The sequence below is a fragment of the Asterias amurensis genome, chromosome 4, assembly GCF_032118995.1.
Source record: "Asterias amurensis chromosome 4, ASM3211899v1".
Classification (NCBI taxonomy): domain Eukaryota; kingdom Metazoa; phylum Echinodermata; class Asteroidea; order Forcipulatida; family Asteriidae; genus Asterias; species Asterias amurensis.
In genome coordinates, this window is record NC_092651.1 from 27,131,712 (window position 1) to 27,143,146 (window position 11,435).

An 11,435-nucleotide genomic window follows, 5' to 3' on the forward strand; every position below is an offset into this window, starting at 1 on the left:
ATTATTGTTCTTTATCCCCGAGGATTCTTTTTAGTTTATATAACATAACAAAAAATGTGACCCTTATTGTGTCGTCTTTCGTTCATATTTTGATATAAAACACAGCTTTATTCCCTTCTGCAAAAGCGAAGGTGGTATCATAGATTTGGAAAACAATATCTAAGTGTATTAACCTAACTGTTTCGCACAATAGTACATTTATATTTACAGCACAATAGTCACAAATCTGTTACAATTTATAAAACGCAGTCATGTAAAAACAATGACAAATTTGGACCAGCCTATTTCATCGGCTGCACGCATCAATTTGTCTTCACGCATAATTAGCTGTTTGACTCTGTGGGGGATTCGACTAAATGCACTCTCTTTATTAAAAAAATAAATGAAATAAAACATATCTCAAATTATGTAGCGACACTTCTGATCAACAAGTCCAGTCACAGCGCAGAGCTCGTGCCTTTACACGAGTGAGAAGAGAATGTTCTTATTTGTTCAAGTGTGAACAAAATATTGAATGTCAGCCACGACTCGTTTGGCGTATAGCTGTCATTTTTTACTTTTGATTTTATTTATTTGACCGTCATGAGTCATACAGTCAAAAGAAGAGTCGTCATGACGACTTGGCAGGTATATTGATTTAATTCACCATTATTAAAAAGCATAAGGAGTTTTGGGCAGAAGGTAAAAAACACACGTAATTAGTTCGCATTAAACGTCAATGAGCTATTTTGAGATAAAGTTGACACAATAATATGATACTGCTGGGTTTAGGCAAATTTGTCTTTATACACCTAAACCTACTAGCAGTGTACTCCTATGTGCGTCAACCATATCTCAAAAAGGCTTATGTAGTTCACGAGAAAATATACAGCAGGTGTTTTACTTAAATTTTGTTTGCAACATTGGATTGATATAACAACAGTTTTATAATTTGGAACAGAACAAGAAATACGACAGCAGACAAAAGCCTCGCATGTTTCTGCGTATAGATGTACTTCTTGAGTATATACTTCTCATAACAATACATATGCATACATACACACTGCCATGGGGCCTTTTAGAACATTGAAATAAAATACCATTACCATAAAAGCTTAGTATTTACATTACGTTCTGGTTCAATGAGACCATCTCGTCCGAAGCTCCCATGTGTCCTTACATCTTCGACTCATGTGCCCTGGTTGTCATGGTTCCGCTTCTTCCGGTGCTCCCCGGAGTAGCATTATCGGAACCTTTCGGACGTGGACGACATGCGGCCGGAAGAAGTGCAATTTGAAAAGCCTCCCTGTACCTACTGCTAAGGACGGTGTATATGATAGGGTTGATTATTGAGTTGAAGTAAGAGGCTACCCGGGCAAAGTAAGCCAGACCCTGGCGGGCCTCTAGGGGAATGATGTACACCGCGCCTCGTACATTGGCGACGAGGTTGAAGATCGACATAAACTCGAACGGTGCCAGGAGGGCGAATAAAGCAACGCCGTTGATGACTAACATTATAGCTACTTGGTTCCGGGTAGAGTCTTTGGCTTTACGGTGGTTAGACTGAGTTCGTTTGATGGACTGATCTAATCCTCGGATAATCTTATAGTACAGAAGTGTGTTCCCGAATAGTGAGAGGAAAAACGGGACAGTTTGTGTGGCGTACGAGTAGCAATCGGCCCAAGCAAAGTTGGACAGACAAGCCATTCGTTTCTCAGGCCACGTGGAGAAGGTAGGTGTTGTCGGCCAGATGAAGCAACGGAGCTCTTCTTGACTGAAGCTGACTAAGAGAGAGGCCGAGAGTAGGCATGAGATCAAGGTTGATAAAAACACATTAGCAGCAACTCTCAATTTGGTATCTCGCCGTCTGTGAGGGCGGCACACCCCGTTATATCGTTCCCAGGACACCAGCGTGATGAAACAGAGAGACACAAAGTACGATGTATTTACCATGAATTGATTGAGCTGGCATCCCGATAAGCCTAGGGGAGAATCATCGGCGTATAAGGGCGACTGGGCATAAGCCCAGATTTTACTACCAATAGCGAACACCAGGAATATTATATCAGCTACTGAAAGACCAACGAGATAGCAGTTGGTGACAGTCCGCATTCTAGGAATGCGTAACACAACATAAATAAAAAGAGCATTGTCAAGGACACCAACTACAAGTACAATAGGTAGAAACACCGAGTGAAAGAAAGCGTCACCTGGTGTGTAGGAAACCAAACTTTTAACATAATCATCTTCCAAGTTTGAAAAATTGTAGCATAGTGATCCATCGTAGAATGCATCCAACGATGCATTAACTACACCAGTCACATTCATAGCACTGTACGAACCCATGGTTGTTGCGGTATCGCTAGTAAATATCACCATAACTGAAGTGTCATTTTCTCCCGCTGAAACTTCGGATCAGTTCGCCTTTTCAAATCAACATCTCCTTCGGAACAGTTCACCTTTTCAAAGTAACATCTCGGTCGGAGCAGTTCGGGTTTTCAAACCAGCATCTCCTTCTATGTGCATTAAAGTGGTTTATGGCTCCAGTTTCTCAGTCTTGTCGTTGACAGACGCATTACGCCACGGTCGTGTTCTTAATTCTCTTTAGTCGAACTGGCATAAAAAGACATCTACATCGAGGTAATGAGATAATCTTTCTCCCACCAACGTAATTCGATCGTAGACCATTCACTGTAGACTAAAAACACACGTTTAATGTACAGCTCGTCGCAGTGTGACTTTCATCGTGTTTTAATTCTACACACAGCGCAATCCAGCGAGGTGTATCAATGCCAAGGAAAATACATCGCTATGGGACTTGGTGATCGCATCCTTCTCGGCATTCCTGCCTTCAATGATTACCTGTAGGAAACGGAGCCGCTTTTTATTAAAGCTCAAGCGCGCGTTCTGATTGGTCGTACTATCTGGTGACGCGATGACGATTGTATATAGGCACATTAGCATGGCCATTGCCTAGCTATTTTTTAACCAATCAGTGAGACTGGTGACATAGAATTGAATGACGTAAGCTACCGCGTCATTTTTGGACTAGGTTTGGTTTGATTTCATTTTCAGTGTGTGTTGAAAGAGTCCAATGAGGGGAAAAACACCGCTTCAAAAGATACATTATTCTAGTGTGATAATAAAACAGAATCGATACAAATAGTACATTAACTCTAACATTTACAAATTCCCTAAAATCAAAAGTCATACTCTCCAAGTCTCGCCGTCTGAATTAAGTCAGTGCAGTGCAGTCATGTTTATGAGTTGAATAAATCAAATTTATCACGAAGGTTTGTTGCACTGCAAAAGATTAATGAGACAGTCAATTGATGGAAAAGTGCAAAGTCCTTGTTTACTGAACGGGACCAATAGAATGAATACAGCAATTCATATTCTCATTAGAATATAAATCAATAAAACTGCTTTATGAATCTTATAAAGAATTGTTAAAGATTAAGAATTGATCGATTACTCTAATTTAAAACGCCATACATTTAACATAAGGGAGGTGGGCATACATCTTTTCGCAAATACCCACTGCGCGAAGCTCTAACTGTTGAATGAGGCTTGCTAGCTAGACCAACACGTACCGAGTGTTTGTGATAAGGTCTATATCATGCCACTCTAAAAACACACAGGTCTCAAATAACACCGAATTATGTGACCTATGGGTTTTAGGCTTACACAGTAAATTGACTCAGAGTGTACACTCGATTTTGACCCAGGGTAAACCCAAAAGTGCCAATGCGTTTTGGGGCCAAACAAATGGCTTCTAATCGCAAGTTGTGGCAATTTGTTTTAACTTGCCATCTTTTGTTTTAATTTTCACTACAATTTTATATTTCTTTGCTATGTACACCTAGTAAATAAAAACAAATTTCTGGGAGGGCACATGTAACTGTCATTTTTGACAGGTTACGTTGCCTTTCCGTGGACGGCCTCTGATTGTTCAAACAATTAACTTAATGTCAGAAGTATTACAATAAAATACATCTCGCTCTGGTAAAATTCGTTTCATAAACGCCCTCATGCGGTCAAACATACGAATAACTTTGCACAGATTCCTGGTCGTTTTGTACCTAGAATTGGGTGAGACTCCCATGTGTTCCGGACTCGGAGTCAATTTTGACCAGTAGAGAGTAGCTGTCATTTTAAAGTTTTGATTCTCTGTTTTTTTTATAGCTATAATTTAAAATGCAAATTGATGGTTTTCTTCTAACTTCTTGGCTCAACCTGGGCTCATATTAACAGAGCTGCTTAGTAGCCAAGCACAACAACATGCTTTATCATAATACGATTACCAGCCAAAATACCAAGCCACATAAACCATATGTGGCTGGTATCCTGCTTTTTTTGCTAAGCAGAACATCTTTAAATACTAAAGTTTAAGCCGCTCGATGAAGAACTTGACACATCCTGTGTATTCTATAATCCCAAACCAACCGAAATGTTTGGTAAGAGTGTTTTTCAGACATCCAGGCGACCTTTGATTTTTTCCCTTCAGTAATTTTGTGTCGTCCCATTAAATGTCACTCCGTTTATAAGGTGAGATTCTTATTGATTTGTGGAAATGTTTTCACGATCGCCTCCGTTTTTTGTTGTTCTTTTGACCGTACAAAGAAGAAGGTTCTTTTCAGTCGTGAAATTATCGACTACAAGTCTAAAACTAAGAGAGCAAGGACTACGAAGTTTCTGATTTTTTATAATAATTAAACCTGCTCGTCTGTTGTACCCGCTTCTTGAGGCAGACTTAATTGAAGATGGGATAGTGCTTTTTGGGATATCGAATTTAATTGATTGATTATTGATTGACAACCTTTTGATTTTCACCTTGACCGAATGGATTGAGTCTTAATTGCTGTGGCAACAATTAGCCGATGCCTAATTGAAGTTGCTCGATTTGGTATGAACGGGAACATTACTAATTAAGATATTGTTTCTGAACCGATTGTTAGCTGTCGCTTGGACGGTAGACTGAAATGGAATGGGAACTCTAAAGACAAATAGGTCTAACTGGCATTCGTTCATTCATCATCTATTCATGGTTTTGTTTAGATGCAAACTTACAAATTGCGGCATCAGCCGAATCGCAAGTAACTTTACATTAAATGTAGGTATTTAAAACAAAAATAGCAAGATGGCACAATTACAAACGAGAAACAACAATGAGTTAACCAAATCGCAGAAGGAAATAATCTTTTAGATAAAAGAAACTACAACAATCCATTCTTTAACTTTTACACTTACACAACTCATGACTTTAATTTTCTGCCTAAGAGTTGAAGAGTTTTTGGGTGCTGGCAAGTATAGTTGAAATTCAGTTGTTTTATTAGAGTCTTTTTTATGAAGGAATTTACACAGATTCGGATTGAAGTGAGTGACTGGTCAGGTGACCTAATTTCCTAAAGCCGTTCAGCAGAAAACACTGCTCAGCAAATTTATCTGCTAAGCAACAATTGAGTTTGGCATTCAGCTGGGGCCCAAGTTTCGCAAATTGCACGGTTTTACGAATGGGCCCTGCTAAGTGCTGGCAAGCTTGGGCCGATGATGAATGAATAAATAAACAGATGAAAGGCCCCCGTCAAAGGTTCATACTTTGACTCTTCCTTGAATAATGCATTTCCGATTTCAACTAGAAATCATTCCATTATTACATTTCTAGACGGCCCAGACCGGCGCGCCTATATTTAGGTCTGTTCCTAGTTAATGTAGTTAGACTCAAATTCATATCTAGAGCTATGGACATACATACAAGAATTTAGTCTATTTCAGTCTCAAAACAGAGTCGTCTTGGCGAATAGGAACTATTTCAGTTTAATGAAAGGTCGTTATACATGCCTTTTAAAAGTCAATTTTTAAAAGAGTTTTCTATTTTTATTATTCCCGTGACATACATTTCGGTCTGGCTGAAACAAATGCTTCGTATTATCAACAAAAGCCATTTTAGGGAACATAAATCCCTTTACCATGATCTTGAGTAGATTTAAAAAATACCGTCAAGGTACATGAGTGTGGGTGAAGGATTACATGATAAATAGCTTTTTTTTTAATCATCAACAATGTGAAGGTCTAATTAGTTTACACAATTCATGTGGCTGTAGCATTGACGATGGATGAGTTTGTTGTGATTAGCTTTCTCAAGGAGACTCTAGCCAGACGATTTCAGTCAATATGTCTCACTAGAAAAATATAGAATCATGGCATCAGATTTTAAAAGTATATCACATAGTTTGTACGAAGGTTTTTTAAATATTCTATACTCTATTGCCCTTTAGTGTTTGTTCATATTTTTACTTGTACTTAATTATTTGAAATATTTTAAGTGACCCCTTCAGCTTCGACAGCTAGTAATGTTGTTTGTTTGTATACCCCCCCCCCCAAAAAAAAAAAAAAAAACCCAAAAGAAAAACAAAACCTGTTTTGTTACTGCTTTCTTAAAGGAACGAGTTTAGTTCCATGATCTGATTTTTGAAAAAAAAACAAAAAAAACAAACAAACTTGCGACCAACCTGTGGAAATGATATTACATTATAGGTGATTGCGTTTGTAGTGGCACTTGATAATTTTAACTGCCACAATCATAACATTAATCATTAATCGTTACCATCTTAGGAAGGATACTGTTGTACTTTTGCTGATTGTCACAAACCAGTATCCTCATTTGGTGTATCTAAACTATGCAATAAATAACACACCTGTTAAAGTTTGGGCTCAATTGGTCATTGGAGTTGCCACAAAAATAATGTTTCATATAATTGTGTGCTTTCAGAAACATACGAAAGACGGCAATACTCTGCTCTGCTCGCCTTCTCCTGAAGACAAGATGAGTCGAGTTCGAAACGTCGATACCACACTAAGAGAGACATCCTCTAAGTGTGAACGCTCCTTTCAAAAAAGAGATGTACATATGGTTGTGTCCGTAAGGTAAACTATTCGATGTAACCACTGAAATGAAGTGTCCGTAAGAAATAATCAGGTCTAATTGAAGTGAGTCAAACTAAAAAGGGAATGACGACTGTTACTTCTTGTAAAGCTTCAGACATCAACTAAACTAAGATTATTTTGTTTGAAACCAAAACAATTCGAAAGAAATGTAAAGCTTAAACTACCGTGAAACAAAGTTGTTGGCTAACTAAACGTCAGCAGGGGACCAGTCAACAGCACAGTACATGCTTCAATGGCTGGTAAACGTACTTGTACTATTAATTAATTGCCCATTCTTAGCAGATTAATTTGTTTAACAGCTCAATTAAAATGATATGGACGTCTGATAACAAAATACAATTTTACTATTATTAGTAGCATTTTGGTTTGCTACAAACATTCAAAACTTGCGGCACAAGGGCCGAATTATATCTGAATTTACAAAGAGATACAAACAAGCATAAAGTCATAAAAACAAAGGACAGTTTGCAACAACGTGTTGAAAGATCAAAAGATCATTAACATCGAATCGAAGCCCAAGATGTGATCACAGAAGAAAACAGCTCGAAGGCACACAAGCTGTCTCCCTCCTAAAAAGGGTAACACTGTAGTGGGAGCTTTATCACGAAAAACTGCTTTGGGGAAAGTTGAAAATATCTTCAGCATATCGCCTTCCTATATGCAAATTTGAAAATGGGGGCAATTTCGAATCTAGGCTCATGTTTATTTATTAGTGGATGTGGTGGGGTGCCGAAAATCCAATTTGATACACAGAACACCTAATTCGAATCTCAAGACAAAGATCAAGTTGCAACAACACTGGGCCTAATTTCATAGAGCCGCTAAAGCACAGAAATTCGCTTAGCATGAACTGTTTGCCTTGATAAAAACAGGATCACCAACCAAATTTCTACGTGATTTTCAGGATAAGCAAACAACAACTGCATACCACGTAACAGCAATGCTACAAATGGAAATCTTTGTTGGTAATCATGTTTTTATCAAGGAAGAAATTTTTGTTCTAAGCATTAAGCAACTTCTTTTGGTGATTAGTAGCTCTATGAAATCAGGCCATGGCTTCAAGGACCTGTTTTTTATTTTTTTTTATGTTCTAGTTCACAATCCATGCTAAGCTATATCTCATGCCTGATGTGTATGGACATGTTTATCATAGCATTGGTGATAATTCAGAATAATTGCGGAGCACAACATTGACAACCAAACTGTACTGTATTAAATGTTTTTGTTTGAAAGGTCAATCTGACCAACACAGCTGGGTCGGTTAACTTCAACGAAAATGGTTTTAATTAAATAATATCGATACAAAATCTAAGCCAACATTTATTTAACTATCTTTGATAGTTTCATTGTATGTCTGTACCTATGTTTTGTCATTTGTCATTTTTATCATTAATGAAGGAAGCTGATTTGGCTGCAACCCTAAACAAAACAAAAAATGTTTGGGATGCATTTCCATGACTTCTCTTACACTACTCTGTTTCGCGTTGCATTCCATATTTTGTTTTTTTATTTCCTTCTTAAATAATGTCATGAAAACAGTGAAGGACAATAACAACAAATAGAGAAAATATGTTTAGAATCGTCAACTATGAATTAAATATAAACGACATGCCATAAACGAGTTACAATACCTTTTGCGCATGTAGCAATTAATGAATTGAAGTCAATATACAACGAACGAGAGAAGAACATTTTGGTCGACCATTCCTGCCAATGCTCTCATTAACAGCTACCCAATTACCAACGCATAACGACTGATTTCTGTGAATGGCAAATTTCAAGTGAAATTACACGTCAGATTCCGGTGACGTCGAGAAGAGTGAGAATTTCCTAAACGTATCATACGAATCCAGCGCGAAAGGAAAAAGTGAGAATTTCCTAAACGCATCTGAAGAATCCAGGGCGAAGGAAACTACGTGAATACTTAAGTGCCCGGATAAGTTTCATGACGGAACCGAGGAGGTCGACCAGGACCATCAAGTGATTTGGACCCTCCACTTCTTACTGGACTTGGCTTCGTTATTGCTGATCGCAGCCATCTTTCTCATTTTCTTTAAAGGCACTGGACACTATTGGTAAATAAAAAAAACAAAAAACTTTAGCATAATTTTTTTTCTTTGTAACGAGAAATGGAGAGCTGTTGATAGTATAAAACATTGTGGGGAACGGCTCCCTCTGAAGTAAGGTAGTTCTTTGACAAAGAGGTAAATTCTAAGGCAGGAAGCCTTTTTATTTGGCATCTGAAAGCACAGACATTTGTGCACGCGAGTTTTTTTTATTCTCTTGCAACTTCGATGGCAAAAAGCCCAAACTCTTCACAGTACCGTATGTTATGCGTATGTTGGATACACAAAGTGAAAATACCGGTCTTTGACAATAGTTTACCAGCGTGTCCAGTGCTTTTAACGGACTAGATCAGCAGAGTGTGGGTTCGAATCCCCAGCCGTGACACTTGTGTCCTTAAGCAAGACACTTCACCATTGCTTCGTCCTTCGGATGGGACGTTAAACCGTTGGTCCCATGTGTTATGTAACGCATGTAAAAGAACCCAGTGCACTTATCGAAAAGAGAAGGGGTTCGCCCCGGTGTTCCTGGTCCGATCGGCAGCAAATTGCGCCACAGCACCTTGTAAAACATTACATGGTGCTATAAGAATTAGGTCTCATAATTCAAAAACAGTCCCACATCTTGCAGGAAATACTGTGTTACAGCGCCAGGAGCGTCACTGAGTGACGGACATGTGCGCTATATAAGAAGCCACAATTATTATTATTATTATTATTACTAGACTAATTCGGTACATGCCGCTCACCTGCGGCAGGCAAAACGAAAGCTTTGTCAGTAGGGCAACTCTCATGCTCTCTTAGGGCAACTCTCATGCTGAAGAATTCTTTAAAACCAAATCTGAGCGTGAAAATAATAGAGTGCATGGTCTTGGGTAAAAAAAATTGAAAATAATAATAATAAAAAAAAAATAATAAAAAATACGGAGGGACTGGAAATAATGAAGGAGACACGCGGTAAGTGGGAAAGACAAGGGGGGCCTTAACGGATAAAAACTCTATTTGACAGGAAATTCTTTGTAGGGTTCTTGAGAATAAATAGGGTCAATTAGAGGGGAATTTGCCACAGAGTTAATTTCCGTTTGGCTAGCCCTGCTGCGTCCGAATTCAGCCATAGAGTCGGGAGCACAGCAGTGATGAGACTTAATTTCCTTCTGTTGGAGTATACAAACATTGTTGATTTTACCCAGAATAAAAAACAGTGAGGCGATTGAAAACACGAGTAGTTCTGAAAACAACTCTTGACCTTTTAGACACAGAGATAAACATTTTTCTTTCACGATATCACTCTGGGGAAAAACACACAAGGATTGTCCGTCGTATATTGACATTATCCCCGAAAGGGAGTAATGTATATACGCATCAAATACAGCTCTCAGAGTCGGGACAAATGCTTAAATCACTACCCCTAAACAAGAAGAAGACAAGATGCAATTTCAAATTATTTGAACTCCTTCGAAATCTAATCAGTGTTTACGGTTGAGAAATGTTTTTCCAGAGATTCTCGTATGAAAGAACGAAGAATGTTTTTGATAAGATTTTTTTTAACGTGCAATCCGAGACACAGGGCTTGTCGTTCCAGTTTCGTATTCATACCTAGAGGGGGTATAGACGGCGCAATTTGGCCCCTACCATAATAAGTCCAAGCTCTCTTGCCACAGTCAGACACCAATTTCAAATCCTGCCTTTCTGGACTATTATAACCTGTTTTTATTGCTCCGGGTTTGATACAGTTCTAAGCGCCTGGCTTACAACCAATCTACGCTGCCATTTAACGCGTGTGTTGAGAATGAAAATAAAGAGTGTGTTAGAAATAAAGAGAAACAAACCATCACAGAAAGACAGAAAATCTATACAGAAATCGAACAACAAGAACGTCTTGATAAAACGAAACAAATATCTTCCACCGTGGATTGAAAACATCCGTAGGTTTATACAATTGTAAAATAAGGTGACTGACCAAACATTAATTTTAATTCCGACTGTAATTGTATCTGCGGATTTTATAATTAAACTTTTCAAGACGGCATGGGTAGCCCATATAAAGAAACAGTGACAACAAAAACACAGCGATGTGGGAAAAAATAGAGGGTGTGTCGCCATTGCATCGCTACACATCTGGGTTCATTAAGGCAACGGATATATTTCCCTTTTATTTGTCAAAGCGTTCGACTCACCAGAAGCTATTATTAGAGTATCAAATCCGGGCTCTGAATGGTGCAACGATCAGATGGTAGTCGTAGAGCCGCGAAATACACCGCTGCAGAGTTTAAAATTACATCGCAATATTACAGCACTGCTTTAGATTGTTTTTAATAATGATATCTACTGGTCGTCTAAACTGACTAGATTCCAATCTTTTTGATTGTCGAGGGAGGATTCATCCTATATGTATTCCAGGTCACTGCTCCAAAATGACCTCAATTTCAAAGCTTCACGAGCGAT

At 38.4% G+C, this 11,435-nt stretch overlaps 1 protein-coding gene across 1 annotated transcript; it reads right to left on the reverse strand.

Moving 5' to 3' along the window:
* Positions 1-1,155: 1,155 nt before the first annotated feature.
* LOC139936738 (somatostatin receptor type 5-like) lies at positions 1,156-2,358 on the reverse strand. The gene has a single exon (XM_071931641.1). The coding sequence runs from the start codon at positions 2,356-2,358 to the stop codon at positions 1,156-1,158; it is 1,203 nt and encodes a 400-aa protein (XP_071787742.1).
* Positions 2,359-11,435: the final 9,077 nt, after the last annotated feature.